The 25,856-nt window shown below is 53.6% G+C and overlaps 9 protein-coding genes across 9 annotated transcripts; 5 read left to right on the forward strand and 4 right to left on the reverse strand.

Moving 5' to 3' along the window:
- Positions 1–452: 452 nt before the first annotated feature.
- AYL99_08076 (hypothetical protein) lies at positions 453–2,134 on the forward strand (the record flags this gene model as incomplete). Its single annotated transcript, XM_018839584.1, has 2 exons — positions 453–598; positions 655–2,134. The coding sequence occupies 2 exons, from the start codon at positions 453–455 to the stop codon at positions 2,132–2,134; spliced, it is 1,626 nt and encodes a 541-aa protein (XP_018690705.1).
- A 1,308-nt stretch (positions 2,135–3,442) lies between these two features.
- Positions 3,443–5,846, reverse strand: AYL99_08077 (hypothetical protein; the record flags this gene model as incomplete). Its single annotated transcript, XM_018839585.1, has 2 exons — positions 3,443–4,611; positions 4,694–5,846. The coding sequence occupies 2 exons, from the start codon at positions 5,844–5,846 to the stop codon at positions 3,443–3,445; spliced, it is 2,322 nt and encodes a 773-aa protein (XP_018690706.1).
- Positions 5,847–6,982: 1,136 nt separating this feature from the next.
- Positions 6,983–8,329, reverse strand: AYL99_08078 (hypothetical protein; the record flags this gene model as incomplete). Its single annotated transcript, XM_018839586.1, has 1 exon — positions 6,983–8,329. The coding sequence occupies one exon, from the start codon at positions 8,327–8,329 to the stop codon at positions 6,983–6,985; it is 1,347 nt and encodes a 448-aa protein (XP_018690707.1).
- A 932-nt stretch (positions 8,330–9,261) lies between these two features.
- On the forward strand, positions 9,262–11,496 carry AYL99_08079 (UV damage endonuclease UvdE, variant; the record flags this gene model as incomplete). The annotated part of the gene is made up of 1 exon (XM_018839587.1): positions 9,262–11,496. One exon carries the CDS (start codon positions 9,262–9,264, stop codon positions 11,494–11,496), a length of 2,235 nt encoding a protein of 744 aa, XP_018690708.1.
- Positions 11,497–12,536: 1,040 nt separating this feature from the next.
- AYL99_08080 (hypothetical protein) lies at positions 12,537–13,693 on the forward strand (the record flags this gene model as incomplete). Its single annotated transcript, XM_018839588.1, has 2 exons — positions 12,537–12,611; positions 12,668–13,693. The coding sequence occupies 2 exons, from the start codon at positions 12,537–12,539 to the stop codon at positions 13,691–13,693; spliced, it is 1,101 nt and encodes a 366-aa protein (XP_018690709.1).
- Positions 13,694–15,387: 1,694 nt separating this feature from the next.
- Positions 15,388–18,327, forward strand: AYL99_08081 (hypothetical protein; the record flags this gene model as incomplete). The annotated part of the gene is made up of 1 exon (XM_018839589.1): positions 15,388–18,327. The coding sequence occupies one exon, from the start codon at positions 15,388–15,390 to the stop codon at positions 18,325–18,327; it is 2,940 nt and encodes a 979-aa protein (XP_018690710.1).
- Positions 18,328–18,796: 469 nt separating this feature from the next.
- On the reverse strand, positions 18,797–21,040 carry AYL99_08082 (hypothetical protein; the record flags this gene model as incomplete). The annotated part of the gene is made up of 1 exon (XM_018839590.1): positions 18,797–21,040. One exon carries the CDS (start codon positions 21,038–21,040, stop codon positions 18,797–18,799), a length of 2,244 nt encoding a protein of 747 aa, XP_018690711.1.
- A 392-nt stretch (positions 21,041–21,432) lies between these two features.
- On the reverse strand, positions 21,433–23,121 carry AYL99_08083 (serine/threonine-protein phosphatase; the record flags this gene model as incomplete). The annotated part of the gene is made up of 3 exons (XM_018839591.1): positions 21,433–22,493; positions 22,555–22,735; positions 22,834–23,121. 3 exons carry the CDS (start codon positions 23,119–23,121, stop codon positions 21,433–21,435), a joined length of 1,530 nt encoding a protein of 509 aa, XP_018690712.1.
- Positions 23,122–23,391: 270 nt separating this feature from the next.
- Positions 23,392–25,548, forward strand: AYL99_08084 (hypothetical protein; the record flags this gene model as incomplete). Its single annotated transcript, XM_018839592.1, has 2 exons — positions 23,392–23,645; positions 23,700–25,548. The coding sequence occupies 2 exons, from the start codon at positions 23,392–23,394 to the stop codon at positions 25,546–25,548; spliced, it is 2,103 nt and encodes a 700-aa protein (XP_018690713.1).
- Positions 25,549–25,856: the final 308 nt, after the last annotated feature.

Below are 25,856 nucleotides of genomic sequence, written 5' to 3' on the forward strand. Positions count from 1 at the left end.
TCTCACCTTGCTTTTGTTTTGCCTCCAATCCGCTCCCAGGGTCTTTTTGTTATCCGGAGCTTTTTCGACAAGTCCACTGACCAACAGTCGCTCGTTTCGCCGTCCTTCTCTTCTGCCGTCATTCGACACGTTTGAAATATACAACTTCTTTCAGTTTCAATCCTTTGTTGTCCCTTTTGCTCAACACTCCACTCGTGACTCGAACCCTGTCACGGCGCCTCACAGCTCGACCGCCTCGCTTCCAGCTTCAGCGTCCTCACCGAGCCTGGAGTCTTGTAGCCTGGCAAAAGAGGCCCGATTGCGACAGCAGCCAGAGTGGTTGTGGGAAGAATGACGAGTTCAGCATGAGCTGGAGCTCGAAAGAGGTGGTTACATTTTGGATATTCGCATTGGGAAGCTTCAGTTGGCCAATCCAACTCATCTACGGTTGACGGACGATCGCTCCTAAGAGCATGAAGAAGCCTCGATCCTTAGGCGCATTGGCGCTTTTCGCTCCTGGTGCGTTTGCGCAGAGCTGCATATCACTGGCTGGTTCGACGACGTGCCCTGCATTCAACTCTTCCTCTATATCGACAGATTCTACTTTAGTTGCCCTATAGTGAGTGACCTTGATGTTCTTCGGTTCAAGGACGAGAAGCCCTAACGCGATTCCAGTCCCTTCCTTGCTTTCGTGACATCGACCGAGAGCTTCGACACCCAATTAAGTCAATATGTCGATCAGCAATATGTACAGACAAAATATGTCAATATCTTTGGTTGCGACAATGTCAACCTGGGCAACACTTCCAGTTACTATGCCCGTTATACGACCAGCTTTCTCTGCAATGGAATTGTCCAGAACTCAAGGACACCATGCGGTCTATCTGCCGCCGACTCCGAACCTCTGTGTGCCGATTCTTGTGCCGAACTGGCGCTGAGCGAGGAACAAATTGTCTCGGGCGACCTGTGCACGGGTCGCAACAGCGACTATGCCGACGAACTCCGAGCCGACTTCACCAACTGTGCATTGCCTGCCAATTCTATTAGTGGAAGCTGTATCACAGGCGAGTCGAACGAGCCTTCGGACTGTGGGTTCGGTGGCAATTTGATGGGTCTGTGCAGCTTCTGTCGCTCAAGCACCCTTAATGGGACAGACTCGTGCTGCTTGACTTCCAACGCGACTGGCCGATGCCAGGATGTTACGCTCCCAGTCTTCTCCACGATTTCCAATCTCTTTTCCTCCACCACCAGTGCGACGTCTTCACCTACCTCGAGCTCAACAGCTGCCGCTAGCCACAAAGGCAGTGGGTTGAGTGGCGGTGCGATCGCCGGAATCGTTATCGGATCCGTCGTGGGATTTCTTCTCCTACTTGCCGTGATCATCCTGTGCTTCATATGCCTGCGTCGCAGACGCGATCATAGCAAAGCAGGCAGTGTTCTCAATCAACCTTCACCCCAGAGGAAGGGTGTCGTATCTGCGTCCTACAACCCACCCATGTCGCAGCAAGGATATGAGGTCTTACCCGGCGGACGTGTCGCCCGTATGTCTGCTCTGCAGGATGATCAACCAGGTGTTGGACCTACAGTCGGACCGCGGAACTATACATCTCATACTGACCCATACGGTGACAGTCCAGAATCGCGCGAAAAGGCGCTGGGTGCGGTTGGTGCGATGAAAGCTAATGGCTCACCGGGCAGCGACTCACAGCATGGATCATCTCCAGGCGACTTCTCGTCCCCCGAAGGCGTCGCAAGTGGACAATCAGAGCAGCTGCCGTTCTTCAAGGACTATTACTCTAACGATGACATTCACCCCGGAGATAAGGTCTCGGTGCTATGGGCGTATCAACCTCGAGCCGGAGACGAGTTTGAACTGGAACGTGGTGACATGCTGAAAGTGGTCGGCATCTGGGATGACGGCTGGGCAACCGGAGTGCGTATCAACGAACGGGCAGAAGACTACGATGGCAAGCATAAGGTGCAACGAGACAGTGGTGTCTCGAACGGATCCGCAACTCGCGAAGAATCTCCGACCCCGTCAGGCGAGATTAAAGCCTTTCCCCTTGTCTGTGTCTGCTTGCCGGAAGCCTGGAAGAAAACGGTAGAAGGCGACACATCTACAGAAAGCGGCTCAGGCGGTGCTCCACCGATATGAGAAAATCGGCCCGGTGTTCAATCATGCTGATTTTACGACGACATGCAGTTAGCAGGGGCGTTTTCGGGATGGTGGCTCACGGTCCGACGAAAACTACAGTACTCAATAATCCAGTAATATGTCACAGCAAAAGCACAATTCGAGGAGTCGGCGTCAACTTGGATCGCAGAACAAGGCCTGGTCAGCAGCGCTTTTTGCCCGGTACCGAGTTGGATCTTTGTTGGTTATGCGTTGTCGTTATTGTTGTTAACTTCTAAGCCTTCTGTTGATACCCATTGTGTATAGCCCTCTACCTGCTTTGAGTACATTATGCTCTATACTCAATGTTGACGTTGCATGGTTATGAGCACGCGCGTTGGTCTAGTGAAAAGCTTTCTGGCGCAGTTGCGATTGCATAATCGGTGTGCTTGGTGAACAGGACGCGAGTGACCGTACGGGCATGGCTTGGAACGAGAAACATATATAAAAGAGGAGACAGCATGAGACGTGTGCCTTTGTCAGAGGGGGGAACAGGCAAGAGCAAGCTTCTCAAGTTGATGTACATTGCGATTCAGCACACCAACAAAAGTCTAGTCCCCCAGCCCTGAAGGATAGAGGGATAGAAGAGAGTTCCAAGCCCGCTGGCGGTTAGGGGTGAGCCATGAATACAAAGAGAGAGCATTTTAAAACCCAAAGGACCTTCTTTATGCAGTTGTATTTTGTCCTCCAATGTGGTGGTGCCACTCAAGCTTCACCGGCCCCCAATTACATATCAATGCTCATTAAGTTGTTTCGTTGCGTTGCTGTGTGTTTGTTGTGTATTGGTGTGTTCCTGCCGTACGCCTGCCTTCCTGCCTACCACTGATGCCTGTCATGCGCCAATGGATAGATAGATAGACACAAACAGGTCCGTCGTGTTCTGTTCTGTTCTGTTGATCCCGTTTATCCGTTTCGCCGTATGCCGTTTCGCCCCTATCCCGTCCTGTCCATCGTCCCATATAATATTTCATTGTGTATATTACCTCTCTCTATCCCCTCCAACCCATTCATTTATCCCCCGACACCGCCATGTACCGATACTCAGAACGCCGTCTGGTCAAGGCAGAAAAGAAAAGAAAAGAAAAGAAGGGGCAAGCAAAGCAAGGTACCGAGCCTGTCAGGACCGAGACGCTGTCTGTAGGCATCCCCGACGCCTTTTCTCGCTTTCCTTGTCCCCCCTTCTCCTAAGAAACACCTCCTGTTTATTTCCTCCCATTATCCCATACGCCTCGGAAAAGACCGAAACGTCGTGATCGATGAAACTCAGGCGGGACTGTCCCGGACACCAAATCACACAGAGACGATGACACCGCTCTGACAGACCGTGCCCGGTGCGACGGCGCCCATGTCGACGAGTCCGCCCTGGTCGCACAGGTAGAACTGCCTCTCACCGTTGCAGAACAGCGTGCCGCTGGGATTGCAAGGCCCGTCGTTCTCGCGGATGATCTGCCCGTCGACACACGTCGTGCCAACCGCCACCGAGCCCATGGAGATGTACGTTGTGCCGGTCGGGCTGCCGACGCACTGGGAGAAGCTGAACGGCGTATTGCATATGAATGTCCCAGGGACGCAGGGACCGGCGGGAGGGGTGGGAGAAGTGGTGGCCACGGAAGTGGCCGTGGTGATGTCGGCATCGTCGAAGCGTACTAAGGTTGTAGAAGTGGTGGTTGGGATTGAGGTTGTGGTTGTGGCAGTGGTCTCGACGTCATCGAGGCGTACCAAAGTCGTAAAAGTCGTGGGTTGTGACACACTCGTTGTGGATCTCGACAAACTGCTTGTCGTGCGGGTCGTGCGGGTCGTCGTCAAAGTCGTCGTCAAAGTCGTCGGGGTCGTGGTCGGGATCGTAGTCGTCATCAAGGAAGTCGAAGAGTCAGCAAGATTATATACAACAATACCTGTAACGTTAGCGAAAAGGGCCCCCGTTGTGGGGAGAAGAGAGGAGGAAATAGTTGAGCTGTTGCTCAAAGGCAACAGAGGGAGAGAGGTTGAGGTGGTGTTCAGAGCCGTGGAAGTAGTCGTGGCATCAGCAAGATCGTTAACAGTGCTTCCTGTACTGTTGGAGTAAAGGACCGCAGTTCCCGTTGCAAAAGCCGCGGCAGTCGTGGATACGTTTGTCAGAGGGAAGGGAGCTAGGGACGTGGAGGTAGTGGTTAAAGTCGCGGAAGTAGTCGTAGCATCAGCAACATCATTAATCACGCTCCCTGTGCTATTAGCGTAAAGGACACCCGTTCCCGTTGCAAAAGCCGCGGCAGTCGTGGACACATTTGTCAGAGCGAAGGGAGCTAGGGACGTGGAGGTAGTGTTTAGAGTCGCGGAAGTAGTCGTAGCATCAGCAACATCGTTGATAACGCTCCCTGTGCTGTTGGCGTAAAGGACCCCAGTGCTATTGGCGTAAAGGACACCCGTTCCCGTTGCAAAAGCCGCGGCAGTCGTGGACACATTTGTCAGAGCGAAGGGAGCTAGGGACGTGGAGGTAGTGTTTAGAGTCGCGGAAGTAGTCGTAGCATCAGCAACATGAGCTAGTGGTGGGAATCCCGGAACTCGACGCTGCAGCCGATCCATCGTTGATAACGCTCCCTGTGCTGTTGGCGTAAAGGACCCCAGTGCTATTGGCGTAAAGGACACCCGTTCCCGTTGCAAAAGCCGCGGCAGTCGTGGACACATTTGTCAGAGCGAAGGGAGCTTGGGACGTGGAGGTAGTGTTCAGAATCGCCGAAGTGGTTGCATCAGCAACATCGTTGATAACGCTGCCTGTACTATTGGCGTAAAGGACTCCCGTTCCCGTTGCAAAAGCCGCGGCAGTTGTTGACACGTTCGTCAAGGGAAAGGGAGCTAGTGAGGTTGAGGTCGAGTTCAGGCTGGTGGAAGCAGTCGTGAGGAATAGCGCTTCTGTGGCATCGGCGGTTGTACTTCCAACAGCAGATGTCGTGGGCGCAGGATCAGGGGTTGTCGTTGAAATCGACGAAGGGGGAGTAGTCTGGCTAGTCAACGATGTTGTCAAAGAGGGAAAGTCCAAATTGATAGATGCACTGGTTGTCGTGGAAGTGTCGACAGCATCGTCCTCAATGGTAAAACCCGGACCTGGATCGGGGACGATGGCATCCTGGCCATAGACAACATCGTCACCAGGATCTGGAAAGACCACTTCTTGCCGCTCGATGGTTTGACAGCCGTTACCAACGTTGCACACGAACATATTCGGTAGGCCCTGCATCAAAGAAGCCTGTCGTCGGTAAGGAGAGCGTCTCCTGTCGTTCGATCCGCCAATGATTTGGACCCTCGCACAGTTTTGGTACATCTCACGATCTCCGACGAGGTTAAACCAAGACCAGGAAAGCAGCGCCGAGTCGGAGGAAGGCGCAAAGCTCGGAATCGTAAAGTTGTAGTTGTGAGTCAAGGGACATCCGCCAATCATGGATTTGATGACTTTGAAAGTAGCTCCGTTGTCGTAAGACAGAGACAGTTGACAAGATCCTCCGTCGTGCTCGACTGTCCCATTCAACCACATGTCGTAGGTACCGCCGGCCATATAGGTTGCTTTGGTCAAAGCACCGTCTGAGTCATTCTGGTAATTCTTGCATGGAAAGTTAGAACCATCCGGCAACAAAGGGGCGACCATATTATAGTCCTTTTCATCAACAGGGACATCAGGATCAAGGGGACTTCGCAGGGGGTATGGCCAGCTCATCTGCATATGGGCTTGAGTGCAGAGAGGCAGCCATAAGATAGAGGAGACTGCAAGGGAGGTGCGTAGTAAGCGAGACATTGGAAGAGAACTGTCAAAGGGATCGTGGACAAGGAGAGAGGGGGAGGGGGGAAGACTTAGGCGAAGCGCCTGTATTGATGCAAGAGGGTTGTATCAGGATGAGCACACGTATAGCACGTTCTCTTGCGGACAAGGGAATTGGAGGATAGAGGGGTGAAGGGAAGCGATCAAGCTTGATCAAGGGACGGAAAGTTTTGTCTTCGCGAGCGACATGGCGCTTCACTTATGTATATTTCGAAACTGTCCACATGGGCCTCCGTATAGCCACACCCGGTAACGTTCTTCCGGCTTTGATTCCTTGAGATGGCGAACTAACAATTTGTGCTGGACAATGCCCGAAGACATGCTGCTCTGGATACTGCTGGCAACCGCAGCAAGCTAAAGCGAAACGGATGAGGCCCATGCGCGAGCTGGAAAGTCACCTCAAAGAATGTTGTGGGTCCCCTGCCCCAGCATGACATTCTTCTGGCCCACGAAAGACCCATGGGTCTCTCCCATGGACTCCAGGTCCCGAACTAGCAGGCTTTGTAGAGGCAAAGGTCAAATGTCCCCCGCAGCCGTTGTCATGGCGACAACGTCGCCAATCGTAAGCCACAAAAAGGCAATCGAAGATCGGCTCGAGCCTCGTCCGAATCCAAGAAATCCGGGGCAGGCGGGCCATTTATATTTTAGGTTTCTGTGTTTTCGCGCGCCAATCTGGCCTATTTCCTGGAAAGGACGTCGGTGTGATTGCGATTGTCAATAATTGCCTTACTGGAGAAACTTCTCACATATACTGCAAATAGACTGTGCTGCTGATCATTGTATGCAGCTCTTGGTTTGTGTTTTGATTCGTCGTGCTCCATCCGTGACGCGTCCATCTAGGAGAGGTCATTGCTCATTCTCTTGACGTGAGAGAGGAACTCCATGCCGTGAGTATTTGAAGAGTTGGTCACGCTTGCTGATCTCAATCGCGAAGGATGATAGAGGAATGATATACGGCGCTCCAACACAGGGTCCCACAGCGTTGCTGTCACGACTCGACGCGTCGCACCGTCTTTGTTGTGTACTCCAAACACCTCATCTCAGCGCAAATTCGAATCTTCCGGATGAAGAAGGCAGATGCTCCAATTCGGCATGCATTGTCGTCCAGACCGATTTGCCCTTTCCCACTCAGCCCATTTGGCGCGCATCTCCTTCCGTTCCAGATGGTCGATGGTGTGGTCCGTCCAGGTCGCATTCCGTCCGGCGCTCAGGAGTGGACCGAGCCAGCGATAGACAACAATAATGAGCCACACCTGTCGTCGTCCAGAGGCATCGGGCGAAAGACTCTCGCGAGCTTGAAACATGAACTGCGTTTTGCAACCTCGAGTAAAGCAGGCACCTTTACACTTCGCCCCAGCCCGGCTGTCTCCAAAATCTCGCTTTGACTCATTGATACAAGGTGGACCTCTGACTCCTGGTGGGAGGCGCTGAGTGTTGATGCATGCTCTGCAGAACTTGCTAAGGATGTAGGGATCACCGAGCTTCAAATGAGGGCAAACTCGGAAGTCGATCCCTTGCAGAGCGCTCGAAACATCCTTGACCTGGAAAACTTCTTTATACATGCCACTACCGCCGCTTGTTCTCGTGTTATACAGAGGCGATGGTGATTGAAGGAGGGCAACCTTGGAGATCAAAAGAGACTCGGCCTTCGGATTCTCTAGATCCATTGCTGAGGTGCCTTTCTCCGGTCGGTCGGCCACAGACCTGTTGCGAATAGAGTTTCTGCACCTGGAGCACGGTTCCAGTGTTTCCACTCGAAATGGTGATTCCACTCCGGCCTTGATGTGCCGGATCGTCTTCTGGTAACCGAGGTGACGATGCGGACACAACCAAACCTGTCGACAATCTCGCAAGGTAGGTTCCTGTTTGACCTCTGACGTCGGAAAGGTATACCGGTTATGAAGCGTCTGACACTTGCCACACACCAGCTTATCTAGTTCAGTGGGATCTTGATCTCGCTCAGTCATGCAGAGGAAATCGAACAGCTCTTTCCCTGTCAGGACAAAAGACGGCGTGGTGTAAAGATGGAAGAACCTCGAGCAAGTATGACGAAGGGCGACCTCGCTACTCGGGGTCAAATATGGCTGGAGGAACATCAACAGCTCCGTCGGTAGCGAAAGGAAACCAGACTCAACGTTGTTAAAGACTGTCCGTTCGGACCACCTAGTCCCCACTGATGGAGTCTGTTGGCGAGGGGCTCGCTCGATTATTGCCGTCTCGGGGGTGAAGGCCAGTTTGGAGACAAGCTGCTCGTCGGAGGATGTCAGAGACAACGCGTTGCTGAGCCATGGCTGCAACATATCCTGATTCCCCTCCACTACTTCGACGGGGGCTGGCGCAGACTTGGTACGCGAAAGCTTTCTGCGAAAACTGGCGATAACTGGCATTGTGTAGAGTTGTGGTGTGCCGAGCTATCAGCAGTAAGAAGTGCGGAGGCGTATCTTCCAAGCCGGACAAGAACGACAAGCACACAATCTCTCCGTCAAGCAACTCTTAGACAGCCACCACAAATCGTGGAAGTGGCCTGATAGAATTTGGCCGAGTCGGTAAGAGCCAGATGGCAGAAAGAAGGCATTAATTGCTGCTGACTCTCAGCCACCGCGTGAAGGTGCTCTGGCCATGTCAGAAGGATGAGGAGGAGTTCGCACATGGCCCTTGGTCGGATAAAGGGTTCGTGATTTGGTGGCGCAGAGCATTGAGACTGTTTGCCGCGGGACAAATCAGAGGAGTTGTTTGCCACTGAGATGGAGAAGCTTCCCTGAGCACTCCGTAGCGAGAAGGTCATCAGCCGTTCCACCCAAGCTTGTCCGTTTACTGATCCTTGCAGCGGGCGAGACCCCTTGAGATGGGCTCGATGGATCAATGGCGCGCAAGGAGGGGGTTTCGCAGTCTGCCGCCGTGCCATGAGCCGCTCATCATTTATTGGTGGCGATTTGGCTGCAGACGGAGTCCAGCCTCTGGGCCGATCGAAATCATAAATGGGTCTGAAGCGACACGGGTGTGAAACGGATCTCGAAAGTCGCGTGTGGGAGTTGGCAAAGTTCGCGACGCCAGCGACACCAAAAAGTCATGACGTCGTGACACTGTTTACACCTTGCAAGGGAGATTATGCATTGTGACTTTTTTTCCTTCCTCGTAGCCAAGCTGGTAGACTTTAGAGATACGTCGCATGTTGAATCTTTCACATCCTCTGCGATCAGTCCGACGAGGTTGTCGACATCGACTACTGGTTCTTAGAAACTACATTGCCCCGGCATTTAGTCCCTATGCTCTCTATAGGTTGCCTCTGAGATCTTTGCCCTTACCATCAAGTCTCAAGATGCCCAAACGAAAGAGAACAGTCAATGCCACTTCGGCTCCTTCTGCCAGCCCGGCTCCTGCATCAACACGACGGACTAGTTCCCGAAGAGCCTCCGCTATCACCCCTGCAGCGATTGACACTAACCCAGACACAAATGACATGATCGAAGACGGCCCCAATGCTCTACGTGCTTCGCCAGACGCAGAAAAGCCCGAGGTTGACACTTCAAAAAGAAAGAAAATAAAGACTCCGGGGGAAGCTGTGGGTGAACATGCTGCGACACTTTCTGGCCCAAACGTCAATGCCAAAGCTGCGTTCAAGGGAGAAGACGGACTGGATAGAGAAGACCCCGAAGTTGAAGTAAATGAGGAAGCCAACCCCGAAGAGCTGAAGGAAGCCTTGTCCCGGCCGCCTCCAGTCAACAGCTCGTACCTCCCGCTGCCCTGGAAGGGCCGGTTGGGTTACGCCTGTTTAAACACCTACCTCCGTGCTGCAAATCCACCAGTCTTCTCGTCACGAACGTGTCGCATTGCTTCGATCCTCGAGCACCGCCATCCACTGAAAGATCCCAAGCTGCCAGAACATGCCACTAAAAATCGTCCAGACAAGGAACAGCCGGCGGATATAGCTCGGGGCCAGGAATATGTGGAAGCACTGGGTCTCGCCAATGCACAGGACATTGGCAAGATGTTGCGCTGGAACGACCGTTATGGGATAAAGTTTCTCCGGCTATCGTCTGAGATGTTTCCATTTGCCAGCCATGATGTATACGGATACAAGCTTGCTCCGTTCGCCTCAGAGGTGCTTGCAGAGGCGGGTCGCGTCGCTGCTGAACTCGGTCATCGCCTGACGACGCATCCCGGGCAGTTTACCCAACTAGGATCACCACGAAAGGAAGTTATACAAGCCTCATTTCGCGATCTGGACTACCACTGCGAGATGCTCGACCTGTTACAGCTGCCGCCGCAGCTGAACCGAGACGCCGTGATGATCTTGCACATGGGTGGTGTTTTTGGCGACAAGGCTGCCACTATCGCTCGCTTTAGGGAGAACTATAGCAAGCTCCCACCAGGGGTCAAAAACCGGCTAGTTCTCGAGAATGACGATGTCAGCTACAGCGTACATGATCTGCTGCCTGTCTGTGAAGAACTCAATATTCCACTTGTTTTGGATTTTCACCACCATAATATCGTCTTTGATGCGGAGAAAGTCCGCGAAGGGACACTGGATATCATGAAACTCTATGACAGGATCAAGACCACGTGGACAAGAAAGGGCATCACGCAGAAAATGCACTACTCAGAGCCTGTGCCGTCGGCAGTCACTGCGCGGCAGCGGCGGAAGCACAATCCACGACCTGCAACACTGCCGCCCTGTTCGCCAGACATGGATCTGATGATCGAGGCGAAGGACAAAGAACAAGCTGTCTTCGAACTGATGCGCACATTCAAGCTGCCTGGATTTGATACCTTCAACGACATCATACCATACGTACGGGGCGACGAAAACAAGCCATGGAAACCTCCGAGGAAGAAGAAAACTCCCAAAAAGAAGCGCCAGAGCAAGGAAGACGGGGGAGAATTGGTCGATGACGACGACGACGACGATGCTGCTGCTGCTGAAGGGGAGGCTCAACCGCCGCCTCCGGTCCCAGAGTCCGAGGTCAGCATGGGTGGTCCTGAAGGGCGAGTGTACTGGCCCCCAGGAATGGAAGAATGGTTACGTCCAAAGAAACGAGAAGTGAAGCCTCGAGATCCTTTCAAGGCAAAGACGACAGCGGAGCGAGCGGCCCTAAGACGGGCAGAGAAAGCCGCGTGGCAGGCTGCAAGGGAAGCGTCCGCAGAGGCAGAGACGCCCGTATCCGCGGGTAAGTCAGCTATCTCTGAGGTGGTTGATATGGATGCGACTCCTGCAGCAAAGTCCGACCATGCCGCACAAAAGAGCGTGTATGATATGGCGAAGACGAAGAAGCAGAAACCCGTGCGGGCTCCTCGTTCGGGTGCCGGGACGAAGAACAACAAGAGCGCAAAAAAGTCCGTATTGACACCGAGTACGAGTGACCAAGACTCTTTCCTCGACGACGAAGAAGAGCCTGAGAAGCACGACCCCCAAATGCCAGACCTAATTGATGCCAAGGAGGTCAATCCGGCGGTCAAAGTTACAAACCAGCGGCCACCAACACGGACTTTGAGCGGGAGGAGAGCTAAAAGAAAGACTGTAAACTATGCGGAGGGTGACGAGGACGACGATTGATGGTTCCCGTGAATGCTTGCTTCTTTTCTGGTCCGTGAGATGTAACAACACGTATAACTACTATGCTGTGGGGGTATTTCATTCGAGTTGTTGGTATAGTCAATCCCAGGAGTATCCTTCCACTTCAACCTTGTCTAGAGACAATTTGAGCCAGAGTCAGAACCAAGGTCCATAGAATGTTCCATGATTTGGGCAGAGGAGATCTCCTATCATAGTTATTAGTATCACGGCCAAAAGCGCATGGAGGACAGGGAGGAGAAGGTTCGGGGGATTGAAGCCCGAGGCGCAGCAGCTGGAGAAGAGCCCACGTGAGAGGCCCCGAGCCGTGTTTCGGTCACGGAGTATACGCAAGAAGGAGAGGAGGAAACGGTCGCATGTTGTCTCCGATGGCGGCGATGGTGTGTTCGCGTCTCAAATGCTCATCGGCCAGCTCGGGAGAATGGCCGATTAGAGGGGGCTCGAAGCGAGCGAGCCGTTTGAATGAGGACATGATTCGCCGGGGCATTTCCTTGCAAACTCCTCCATTCATTCACTACTCGTGTGTACGTATGTACCGAGTACGAGGTACCTACGGCTACCTACCTACCTCGTCCTTTTTCCACCCATTACGAAACTCACTACTGCTGTCGGCAGGTAGGTAGGTCAGGTCGTTAGGTAAGTATGTCATGGTTTGGTTCGATAACGTCACAATTGCGGCATGACTTTTGCACGGGAAAGATGCCCCGACCGACGCATACTGTATCTCGTTGCATCATTGTTTCATAGGCTATTTTACCGACTTCTTCCCCATGTCATCGGGCAACTCCCAATGACAACTCTGCCCCGCGCGTCTTTGCTTGTTTGCGTTCTGGATAAATTCAAAAGGGTTTTTTTCGTTGACGGTCAGAGAGTGAAAAGAAAGAGGAAATCCCTTGCCCTGCCCACTTACCTCTTTTTTCAGGCTCGTCTCGCGTTTCTGTCGTTGCATGCACACAATTTGTTAATACTTCACTCACCTTTCCTTCTTGAGTCGAACTCCTGAACGAATACCCTTTGCAACCATGGGCTATCCCGATACCTTTGAGGGGTTCATGATCAAGGACCAGAAGAAATGGACCGAGTTTGAGAAAAAAGAGGTAGATCGTGATCTCCGAACACGTGCCAGGAACCACGCTGACGACTCGCGCCGCAGTTCAAACCCAAGAAGTTCGGCGACCACGATATTGATATCAAGATCGAGTGCTGTGGCGTCTGCGGCTCTGACGTTCACACCATCAATGGCGGCTGGGGGGAAGCACCACTGCCCATCTGTGTGGGCCACGAGGTCGTTGGTCACGCTGTCAAGGTCGGAGACGCCGTGAAGACAGTCAAGGTTGGAGATCGTGTCGGTGTCGGGGCTCAGATCTGGGCATGCCTCAAATGCCCTCAGTGCAAGAGTGACAACGAGAACTACTGCCCACACATGGTCGACACATATGGATCTCCTTACCCAAAAGAGGTCGACCCAGACGAGACCATCTCCCAGGGCGGGTACGCGTCCCACATACGCGCCCACGAATACTTCGTCTTCCCTATTCCCGATGCCATTCCCTCCCACCTCGCTGCTCCCATGCTCTGTGCGGGATTGACGACTTGGAGTCCACTCGTGCGGGCGGGTATTGGTCCAGGCAAGAAGGTGGCAGTTGTGGGCTTGGGAGGCTTAGGCCACTTTGGAGTTCTGTGGGCGAACGCTCTGGGCGCTGAGGTCACCGTCATCTCGCACTCCCCGAACAAAAAGGAGGATGCTCTCAAGCTGGGCGCAAAAGAGTTTGTGACAAATACCGAGAAGGGATGGGCAGACAAATACGCCTATGCTTTTGACTTCGTGCTCAATACCGCCGACATGACCCACACCTTTGACTTGAGTGAGTATTTGTCGCTTTGCAAGGTCAATGCCACATTCCACCAAGTCGGCCTGCCAGACGAGCCTCTGCCACCACTGAAACCCCAGATGTTTATGAGCAACGGCAGCTCCATTGGCGCGAGCCATATCGGTAACAGACCTGAGGCTTTGGCTATGTTGAAACTCGCAGCCGAGAAGAAGATCCTCCCCATGGTCGAGACCGTTCCCATCTCGGAGAAAGGATGTGCCGAGGCGGTATCTCGCGTTGCAGCCAACAAGATGCGATATCGATTTACCTTGACGGATTACGACAAGGTATTTGGCGCCCGTGATTGAGCGAGTTGGCGACACAGTAATAGGGGGCCGCTACAGTCGCCAGGAAAACGGGTTGGGCAATCGGTGTCCGGGGCTAACAGGAATAATCCCCGGCCTTGCTTTTTTGTTGTCAGTCATTAGCCCACGTCCGAGCCAAGGCGAAGCCATCGTGACACAGAAACTACCGGTCACAAGCAGGATTGCTGCACGGTGTGCTCAACTCTGTTGCGAGCTTGCCAATCGGACTCGAGGAGTTCGATCGAGGAAAGTGGCTAGTGGCGGTGTCATTTAGATAGCCCCTATCAGTATCCAAGACCTGAAAGAAGATCACTTTCTCGCGTATCCGTGCGAGAGCCGCTTCCCATGATGCCCGTTATTTTAATTGGTAGGTGGTGTTATTTGCAGGTGTCGATGGTGCCGTTTAGAGAAAAGTGATGAGCTGTGTTGAATGTGGTGGAGCAGATTTATGACTGGTTAAAGACCCCGTCAACGACCGCGACTCCAAGAAGGCGGTAAGGCGATTGAGTGGTTGAGTCAGAGTGTCAATGTGTCAGTCCATCAGGCGGCGCCGAACCCCAGCACTAGGCTAGTGACCCCCCCGGGACCAGCCTCCGCAGCTTTCTTTGGCTGTAATCGGACATTCCAGGGTGTCCCAGCCTGCAGACGGGCTTCTAGTTGACAGGCCGTGCTCCTCCAGACACTACTTGACAAGAAAGTGTTGCGGCTTCCTTCCCCGATCCCCTAGGAAAAGAACCCTATAAGATCCTCTCCCTCCAGGATTGAAAAGTGTCCGACCTTGGTCTGGAAGCGCCGACGTGGTGTTACGCAAGACGCCTGGAAGGGCCCAGGAAAGCGAAAAACGCAGCGTTCGTAGGCGTCGATCTGGTGGTTCGCTTCGCTTCTAGTGAGAGAAATCAAGCCATTTGCAAGCTACGGCTAGGGGCGACCGACGAAGCAGGACATTTGGTGGCGGCTGATCGCCCCAGGTGAGAGCCCCCAAACAGGCGCCTGGTCCACCTAACGACGTTAAGCCATGCGCCATATCAGAGCTTTAACGGCCCAGGGCCACCGGGGCTGCGGGTGGAGAGGGGCACCTAAGCACCTGCTCGTAATAGGAGCAGGAAAATAGTTTACTGGCAGCCAGCTCCATCATCTCCGTTTGTGCAAGCTGCCAACCCCCCCATCGCCATCCCGCAACTTTCCACCTAGCTGGGCCCTATCGGTGACATCCAGTGCAATCTGGATGCGATGCCGCCTCTGATGACATTACATACTTTGTGCATACCCGCGTCCTCTTGCGCCCTCGATCAAGCTGCGACCGAAGCACCCTGGCAGCACCCGTCCTGTCCATTCTGAGCCTTCTTGTCTTCCATTGGATTGATTTGGCACCCCGGTGATGGAAGGAATCATGACAATAATATCGAGCCGCTGGTGAGAAAGTGGTCCGTGAGTGCCTGCGGACACCAGCTGTTATCCTTAGCTCTCGCCCCGGCAGTTCGGACCGTGGCCCTCACTCCCGTCGATCTCTGCTCCTTCGTTTCTGCTCCTTGCAAAACGTCTGCGTCCATTGTTTGGTTCCAGCCTTGGAACCCGTCTGTATTGAGTCGGTGTCTAATATGTGTGGTGGAGGACACACGGGATCGAGCCGTGAGCTGTACATGAGCAGGGAACTTATCTGGCTGCTGCGGTTCGCGGAATGATCCTCTGATATCAAGATGGAGAGCGGTTTGAAGAAGCTATGGACTCGCCGGAAGAGCAAAGGGAATGACGGAAGACAAGACGGATTCAGCCTTCTGAGGAAGAGCCAGAGCACTGACCACGCCCTCCGATCGGCCAATGCAATCCCTCCGTCAAAGCATACTCGTAATGCCTCGACAGATGCTCAATACAAACCGAGTGTCAACAACAGAGTTCAGTCGGTATTGGCTGGAGTGGCTGCGAGACCCTCAACCTCTTGGTCGCGACCTGAAACAGATGGAAGCGGCAGCTTAATGAATGCCGTCAATCTCGCAGCTGACGCCGTTGCCAAATCAGGGCAAGAATATCAATACCCTGCGGACAGATACCCGAAAGACCAGGTCCGGCCCAAGACCCCTCGATATGTGGACATTTTTTCCCTCGCGAACTCCCCCAGTCCAAGTTTGAGACCGGGTTACAATGAGGACGTGGCCGAACGGAACCTGGACTTGGCTCGAGTCGCTCTCGAAGGCACTCACCAGTACATGCCTTCATCGAAGTTTCAAGAAGAAGTCGCCGCCAGGAATGCATATCCTAATCTCCCTGGTAGCGATAGCATTGATAGCTCTCCGTCTGTCCGTCAAAATGGGTTCCATGGCAGCCCGTCGACTGGCCCGATTAGAGGGATATCCAGCCCTGTGAGCAGCCACCCGCATTCGCCTCAAAAATTCGGGGAGCGACCTTTCTCCAGGCGCACTCAAAATGTTCATAGTTCGATTGGGTCACACTCTCGACAACAAAGTAATCGATCCTGGGATTCTCAGGGACTGGTGCATGAATTGCCGGCTTCGAGGCATAGTATCGAGGACCATCGCCAGCAGCAAACACTGGCAAGCCCGGCGACAACAGTGGCGAGCAGTTCCCACGAGCCTATACACGGCCATCCAAGCGCAGGCTCAGCAGAGTTCTACCCTGCTATCTTTCCTAATGGTGCTCTCAGCCATTATCAACTTTCAGCCTCGGAATTACCACGACTGAAGTCTAATGAATCACCCCAAATGCAGCGGCAAGGTGTCGTTACATCCCCAGATCACTCGACGGATTCCCAGGCCTACAGCCATTCAGTGCGATCGCCCTCAAACTTGAGTAACGCGTCTTCCGTGAAGCGAACAATCAACCTGCCCAACCGAACAATCATGGATTTGACCGGCAACGATTCAGAGGTCTTCTCTGAAGGCTCTCCTCCGTCAAATTACAGCTCTTCTCCTATTCTGGAACATGTCAAGGTCGATACGACGCCGAAAGTTCAAGGAGCCGTCATATCTGGGACGTCCTCTGTTGATGGCAAGACTGAAATCAGTCTGACCCAAACAACAGGTCATCCGCCTACCACGATTCAACAGGCGGCCGCCGTTGGCAATCTAGCAACTCACCGACCGCCGTCCGAGCCTCGGTCAGAACTGCCCAGGGCAGAAGATCCTCCTCGTTGTCATTTTGCCATTACTTTTTCACCGATCACCACTATTGCATCCGCATCACCTCGAGCAAGCGTTGTTTTGGAAGCCCCGAATACATCCGGCCAAACAGGGCAGATTCAACTCACCCCTGAATTGGTCGAGTTGCAAAACCAACAAAATGAAACCAAGGTGGCGTTACGCTCAGGCCAGCCGGGGCACCAAAGCGATCGCGAACCTGATCATCCTTCAAGAAACAGTTTCACTGAGTTTGAGCATCAGAACCCGCCGTCCGACAGAGAGAGTCGAAATGGAGCTATCGCTGAAAGCCAGGTTGGAAAGCCGGTTGAACCTGTAATACAAGGGTCGCCGGCAATTGCATCATTCGAGCCTGACCATGATCTCGATCCAACGTTTTCGCGCCGCCCATACGTTCACATGGCTCCAGAAAGTCCAAACTCGACAGGGTTTGGTGATCCGGTTCGTCCTTCCACCGTGAACGCTAGGGAATTTACGAGCACTCCTGGCAGATCAATGCTGACAAGTGTGCCCGAAGAAGTAGAAGTCAAGAGTAATGGTCACGCAACGTCGCCAGGAGAGCTTATGACAGAGACATTGCCAAGCCGCAGTCACCTGTATATCGACAGCGACCCTTCAAAGGAGCGACTTCAGTCTGCTCTCGGGTACCAGTCGACGTTTGACGAGAGCGAATATGCGCAAAAGCAAGCCAAGGCCCGTGCAGCTCTCATTCGACTTCAGCATAGTTTGAATGAGGCTTTCCTCGCCCATCCAAGTCCTGCGCCAGATTCGCCATCAACCAGATATAGCCCTTCCAAACATGCTTACTCCTTCAGCGACGGGAGACCAGCTGCGCCGTCTACCATCTTTTCACAGGTCAGACACTCACCCTCCCCGACAGATGCGATGGGCGAGGCTGACAGGCGATTTGAGGATGGTAGAATGGAAACCTCTTACCACCATGCGACGACGGTGTCGCGCGAGAAGGAGGGTGGAAAGGCTCGGAGAAAGAAATCATCCCGTAGTTCCGCCAAATCCGAAGCCACTCACGAGAAGGGAAAGCAAAGAGCAGAATCCGAGCTGAACGGGCCTGGTCCATCCATCGTCGATGACCAAGATAGCCCGAAGCAGCCGCTACACCTCCCGCCTCCTCTCCGCCTCAATGGCCATCCTTTTCATCATAATTTGCAATACCAGCCGCCAAGTCCAGGCGAGATTTCCCTCTCGAACTTCCCAATACCTGTGTCCTCTCCTCGCCAATCAGTCATTCGACCTCCAGTGACTGAGGACACTGAGAGACAACAGACGCCGACGCCAACCCAGCAGCACGCTCATCCACAACAGGATGCCACCACCGCTGCTGAAATGAAAGAACGCATCTTGCGGCGCCAGGCCAGTCAACGAAGTCAGGCAAGCGGCGGCTCGGCGTTTAGTATTCCTCAACATATGATCCCTGATCGATCAAGTAGCAGACGAGACCGATCGGTAATGGAGACCGACGAATGACCCCGGGGCGGTTTTTCTGTTTGTCGGCAATGTACCGGCGCAAGATATGTAGGCTTTTGGGTATATCCAGGGTGGATCATGGTCACTTTAATTTTGTTCTTTCTTCGCAAGCGACCTTTAGGATGGGATTCAAGAAAAGTTGTTCTTGTTTGGCCATGTATCAACGACCCGTGATGACACTTTAAGAGATATCAACCAAGGCTTGTATCCAAATCCTGAAAGCTACATAATACATACATATATATACCGATTTGGGGACGGCCTCCGGTCAGGCTGCCTCTGGAAGAACAACGAACTTTTCGGAACCTGATCACTACGATTCTGGTGGTTGTCAACGTCGACGTGTTCATTTCAGTGTGTTTTTTTATATATCTATATCTATACATAATATATACCCCGTACATGCATGACCACAGGTGCATGTATACTACTGTACGGAGTATATATGTATATCTACTGGCCCACTTACTTACAGGCCCCAGACCCTCATCCAGCCATCCTGGGATTTGACCCAGCCTCTCTCACGCGTGCGACCGCCTTCGACGCCCCTGCTGTTCTCGACGACCTCCTCTTCGCCCGGGAGCCGGAGCCACTCGTCCACGCAGTCGGGGATTTCTTCTTTGACGTGGCTGACCACGACCAGGGCCTGGGCGGGCGTGAGGCCCGGGAATCGGACATTCGTTCCCTGTGTGTCGGAGCTTGGTGCTCCTCGCGAAGTGGTGGTGGTTGCGCTCTGTGGTGTTGGTGATAATGATGATGGGGGTGCCTTATTCTCCCCGAATTCGAGCCACGACATGGCCTTGTCCCGCGTGTCGGCGGACAGGCCGGAGAAGGCTTCGTCCAGGATGATAATGTCGGGCTGCTTGATGAGGGCGCGGAGGAGCAGGAGAAGTCGCTGTGCGGAAAATGGGAGTGTCCCGAACGCGTGGCTCTCTCTGTCGGCCGCCCAGCTGAGATCCGACTCGGAAGTAGTACCATTATATCCAGGGGCATCGATCGTGTCTTGTCGGAGCTCCGGCTCCCACCACCTGAGAAATCGGTCCACCATGTCGTTGCGTTCCGCGCTGAGGATCGGTTTGCCCGCGTAGGTCTCGGCCCATGCACTTTCGAGCGCTCTCCGGATTGTCAGGTGCTTGGGGAAGAACTGATGGATCTCTGGGGATGAATGCCCTATCCGGCTCTGGATTTCCCAGAGACTCAGGCCTGGAATTCCCCGCTCGGGATCCGGGAGTCGCGAGCGACCGAAGAACCTGATCGGCAGGGAGTAGGACTGCGGGTGGTCTGAAGTCAGGAGCGAGAGAAGAGTGGTCTTGCCAGAACCGTTAGGGCCAAGGAGTGCGAGACGGGTTCCTTGGTAGATCGTCATGTTCAGACCCGGAGTGCTGTGCCCGGCTTGCGGGGGAGGATGGCCAAGGACGGTTTTCGAGCCGTACTGAACGACGATGGACGCGAGTTCGATGAGAGGGTCACCGAGCTGTCTGTCCCTGTCGCCGAGTAAGGACGACGAGGACTCACCATGCTCGTTGGACACTACGGTGGGTTCTGAGATGGATGTAGAAAGTGGCGTGGGACCAGCAGTGACAGCACGTCTCAGTAGCTTACTGAGAAGACGGCCGTCTTCCTCTCGAGGTTCCGGCGCAGCGCTGGACTCCTCGAGCATCTCTGGGTGTCTTGATATCCCTGTCTCGCTCAAGACATCACCGGAGACGCCAGCGAGTGGAAGGCCATATTCCCTTGTGATTTGGTCGACCACTTTTTGGTTCGCAATGGAGGTATTCGAGGCAAACATCGCATTCACCCACTTCCGCATATCGGACAAGACTTTTGACTTTTCGCCCATCAATGCCACGGTATGGTTATGACCAAGCACCACCAAATGGGTTATCCAATCTGGGATGGGGTCTTGAGGACGTAGTCCGAGCATGAGCAGTGGGCTCGACTGGTATGCCAGCCTCTTCAACATCGGCGACAAAGACACCAGTGTCGGAGGATCAAGGCCCATGAAGGGCTCATCGAGCAAGAGAAGAAGTGGTCTGCCGAGTAATGCCTTGGCGATCCGGGCTCGCCTTGTTTGTCCATTGCTGAGGTTGCTCACCGGCATGTTTGTCAACTTGTGCAACCTCAAATCAGAGAGAACCTTGTCAAGGAGGTGCCTGTCGACGCCACCATCTGGAGTTCTTTCTCCAGGATTGAGTTCCGTGTCGCCCTTGAGATATTGCATGACCGTCCAGTCTGTTTCCTCGCGTCGACTCTCGTAGCGAGCACTGAGGTATGCGCCTCTTACTCCTCCCGATCCACCGGCCGGCTGTCCTTTTGTGCTGTTGAAGCCCACATACTGGATCGCGCGAGAAGGTATACGGAGACGGTGATCCTTTTGGTCATCGATATAGTGGGAGGCCAGGTAAGGGAAGGACCTCGCATTGGGCGGCAAGCAGATGTGCGAACCCCGTAGAATCTCGAGAAACGTCGCGCCATCCGAAGCACTGATGACCGCCCAATGTTCATCTTTCCTCTCGACGGGGTGACTTTTGTCAGGCAATGTTGCAGGCAGCTCGAACGTCAGATCTGGGAACAGAGGGGGATTTGAAGAAGAGTCATGATGGCGATCCGTCGACGGATGTTCTTTGTAGAACGTCCCATTGCGAATCTGAATGAGATTGAGCCGGGCTCGTTTCAAGGTATGCCGGAAGAGGCAGATATGTGACCTTCGCATGTCCGTCGCATGTCCGTCGCATGGTTCTCTCGTCGTTGTGAGAGAGCTAGATTCTCGAGGTTATGACTGGCGCATTTGGAGAAGATTAATTTCTGCTGCATCTCCAATTCTCGGAAAAGCCGCGCACTTTGTCTGAGTTGACCGCTTCAAGCTACGCAGCATATTGACATACAAGGGACGAAGCAGCAGTGGGATTCCACGACATCATTTCTAGGCCAGCTCTATCACCAGCTCTCTGGATATCTGTTACATGCACGCATGAGCCTCTCTTGGCGCCATCGCTATGCTGGAATTCATGAATCTGGTCACAAGCCACAAGCAAGCATCCAGCCATCCCAGGCTCATCCATCTGTACCGGCACTGTGGCGCCAATGACCCAGTCGTCACGGATGCTAAAGGAAATATTCATTCCGTCCACCTCTTGATGGTGGAACGTGTCGTAGCTCATCTTTGACAGCGCTGAAAAGCTTGAATGTTGGCTTCATGTCTTCGCCAATGTCGCATACCGATGCCAGGTTTCCGCATCTGTAGCAGTAATTGGGAGCGCTCCATACTGTCACCACGTCCTGACTCTTAAAGTGATATTTGTAGCCTTCGTTGACTAGCTGATGTGCTCTTGCAATGAGGTTGAGGCCGTTGACGTGGCAGAATTCCTGACTGACTCGGTCTCCAAAAAGCCAACCAGCTCCTCGGGGCGATACTGCCCAGGTTTCCACGTCTTCAGGGTCTGACCATACGAGATCACAGAATGCGCCTTCGTGAGGGATCTCTTGTGCTCGTGCAACCACTCGAACTTGATCGAGTGTTCTGATTTCTGGGGACAGACCCCCGTGGACGCACAGAACTTTGCCATCTACTATGGCTCCCAGTGTCATAAAATCAAAGACTTGACAGCAGGCTTTCCATACTGAGGTGTTTCCATATTTCTGTACACATTCTTCGTAGAAGCCGTATACTTGAGTGATCTGGCGAGATTCATGATTTCCTCGGACCAGTGTGATTTTGTCGGGATATTTTGCTTTGAGGCATAGGAGAAGCGTAAGGGTTTCGAGGGAGAAGTATCCGCGATCGACGTAGTCTCCAAGGAAGATGAAATTTGCATTTTGCTTGCGGGAGATGACATTTCCTGACTCTGATCTCTCGTCTTCGATCTCTGAGTGCTGTGATGAGGGTATTTCTTCGGCATCGCTGATCTCACTGCTCTTCTCGCTTGGTGGATCAGGATGTTCCGATCCTCCGAGTCTCAGTTTCTTCTTCAGTTTCGGGTCTGTGATGGTAGAAGGTGGTTCGATGTCTGCGGAAGTAATGATGTTTGCGGGTGTGACGGGTGTTTCGGGCGCTGATTCATTCGGCATGCCTCCTGCCACTCGAAAAAGTTCGAGTAAATCGTAGAATTGACCATGAATATCGCCGCAGATGGTGACTGGAGTAGACACAGGTTGGATATTTGATTCTAAACATTCGGTCAGTTGTAACTCAGGAGACTGTAGCAACAGATCAAGTAGATGACAAACCTTCCATCATGTACTCCTTGACGATCTCGCAGAGCTGCTTCATGTGGTATTCTGAGAGGTACTTGCAGTTTTTTGCTGCTTCGAGCCATTCGTCAGGTCCTGCTGAGCGCTTGAGGCGTGCTGGCCCTGGGACTGGGACTTTGACTGCGCCCATGGCGCCGGTGAGAAGGAGGTGATTTCGCTTGGATCAGCCCGTCTGTATGTGGATTCAGTGCCCAACTGGCTGGTTGGGGCTTTTGGAAGAAATCCGGGGGCAGGGGGAGTCCGGAGGGCCTTGACGAGGTCGACGTAGTTGAAAACCTTCGGCTTGGGAAGGCCGAAGAAGGCGCGACGGTCGTTCTCGTTGACTTGGCGAGAACGACGGCGGAGAGAGGGCGGGGGAGAGGGCGAAGGCGATGATGAGGGCGAACCCTCAGGAGAGTCTTCGTCGAAGACCGGGAATGCTTCTGGAGCGTCCGCCGTCTCTACGACGACGTTGGCGGCGTCCAAATTGCGGCCTGTTCTGGTGAAGGAGGAAGAGGAGGAGAAGGAGGGAGTGGTTGGCGACGTGGTCGCCGCGGGAGACATCGCGGGCGGGCACGTGAGCAGTGGTTTTCGGAAAAAGGAAAATCCGATCCGAGAGCGATTGAAAGCTGATATTTATGGGAAAGCGAACGCCCCTCCTATCATTCTGTCTTCACTATTGACGATGTCACCTATTCACTGATTGTCACGCGGACTCTATTCTGAAATTGTTTTTTCAGTGAACAGAAGGTCTGCGGTGACTCATTTGGCGGTATATACGGCCTGACGTGAATCTCTCATTGTGTTCTCACTTTCGGCTCACAGTTTACAACAATGTCAGCTCATTCTAAGAGTCGCGGCGCAGGAGGTGTCCTGCCTGTGAACGCAGCGACTAGGAAAAATGCAAGCGCCCAGTCTGCATCGAAGTCATCCCCGAGGACACCAGCACCAAGGCTGAGACTGATCGTCCGACGCTTGCCCCCTGGACTGACAGAGGCCGAGTTCTGGGCCGCTCTGGGCGACGACTGGAAAACTGGCAATGGCAAAGTCGACTGGGCGGCTTACAAAGAGGGGAAAGCCTCTAAAGAGTATTGTGCTTTGCTCGAGGAACACATTTGATCCCTCGCTGACCAACACTGTAGTCCTGCAAAACCCTCACGACCAGCCAGAGCTTATCTCAAAGTCAAGGAACAGTCATTGTTGGAACCGTTGTCTAAAGCAGTAAAGGAGTCATCGTTTCAAGATGCTAAAAATACTGGCAAGGATCCTTGTCTCTTGGGGCCGCCGTCTCTCGAGTTTGCACCGTACAACAAGATTCCCGTTCCTCGCACCCGACATGATGGTAGGCAAGGGACTATCGACCAGGATCAAGAGTTCATCGATTTCCTGCAAAGCCTGACGGAGCCAATTAACAAACCAGCGTCGAATGGAGCCGAAGCCACGGATGTCAAAGCTGACACAGTTACTATCACTCCATTAGTCCAGTATATCAAAGAGAAGAAAGCCAACAGGGCCAAAGAAGCTGCCCAAGCCAAAGCAGCGAAGCGCGAAAGCAAGGAAGCGAAGCCCACTAAGAGTGAGCGTCCTCCGACAGTTATCATCAAGGGCAAGAATACCACGAACACGACAGAGAAAGACAAGGACCGAGTTGCGAAGGCCACCCAGGAGGCCGTGAAGGCTGCCAACAAATCAGCGGCTGCTGTACAAGGAAAGCAGACAGCATCGGCCAAAACCGAGAGTAAACAGGCATCGGCAAAGGAGACTCGGCCACAGTCTCCAGCAACCACAGCAACCGCCCCGGCTGCCGCCCCGGCGAAACGAGAGCGCAATCGAGAGAGGGACAGCGGAAGGGCAGCTGCTCGCATGCTCCAGCGGGATCTGGGACTCCTAGCGAGAGAAAACACCTCACAACGCAGTCCAAAGATTCCATCATCGGGTACGGCTGCAGCAAACGACTCCGCGGCTACATCGTCACCGGCAAAACCGTCAACTCCAACTTCTGCTCCCAAGTCCTCCGAACCTTCGACGTCGACAGAACAATCCAAATCGTCGACTGCAGCTACGGCCACCACGCCTACGGTCCCCCCAACTGGCCCACGTGCTTCACGCGCTTCCAATCCCATACCCACAAAGTCGGATCCATCCAGCACACCTTCTGCGACTTCGGCTCGACCACCAGCTACTCAACGTCAGTCCAAAAATCAGTCTTCTCAACAGCCCACTACAGGCGCGAAATCCGCGTTCCTCAAACACGCAAATCAGTCTCAGGGTATCACAGAGGACATCCTTCAACAAGTCTTCAAGGAATTTGGAACAATCACCCGCTGCGAGATTGACAGGAAAAAGGGATTGGGCTATATCGACTTTCAGGAGCCTGAAGCATTAAAGAAAGCCATGGCAGCAAGCCCGGTCAAGGTTGCGCAGGGCCAGGTCGTCGTGTTGGAAAATAAGTCCCCTCATGGCCAACATGGGAAGCGCGGCGGTGGTGGTGGCGGCCAAAACCAAGGATCTCCTGGTCAGGGAAAAGCAGGCGCTGCATCCCCTGCTGCGGCTGCAGTGGCTGCGAGCTCGTCCAAGCCAGCTGCTGCAAAGTCTGCCACCACTTCGCAGCCGCCCGCTGCGGAAGCTTCGGCGACTGCACCCGGCGCAGCTGCGTCTGGCCCTGCCCCAGCAACACCAAGTTCAGCGACGCCACCTAGCGCACCCCGAGGAAACGCCAGAGGCGGCGGCGGAAGCGGTGGTCGCACGGGGGGTCGTGGGAATAGTGGAGGAAAGAAAGAGGGAGCTCGTGGTGGCGGGTCCGGAGGGCAGGGTCAGGGTGGGAGACAGGGACATCGTGGGGGGAGAGGGAACGCTGGAGGTGGTAAACGCAGCGGAGGAGGTCAAGGAAACGGGAATGCTGGCGCTGCTGCTTCCGGGGCTGCCGGAGGTACTACTACTCCCAGCACTTCGTCGACAGCTGCGGCCAAGGAAGATGGAAAGAAAGATTGAGTCTGACATGACGAAAAAGATGGGCTTGGCCTCGAGGGTGAGAGTCGATCCAGCATTCACTCACTCACTCCAATTTTTCTAAACCGTGGATCTGGAAGGTGGTCGCACGAACAGTCCCCAGTGTATCAAACAGTCAGAGAGGAGACCCTGTCATCTTTCCTCGAACACAGGATTGAATACACAATGAATGGGAACGTCTATTATTAAGGCACTTATCTTCAGGCTTGATTGATGGCCCTTGTCATATATCGATTGCGACTTTGCGAATCAGTTTCGAAACCCCCGGGAATGTATGACTTCTCGTCTTG

This window comes from Fonsecaea erecta (genome assembly GCF_001651985.1).
Source record: "Fonsecaea erecta strain CBS 125763 chromosome Unknown Scaff7, whole genome shotgun sequence".
Classification (NCBI taxonomy): domain Eukaryota; kingdom Fungi; phylum Ascomycota; class Eurotiomycetes; order Chaetothyriales; family Herpotrichiellaceae; genus Fonsecaea; species Fonsecaea erecta.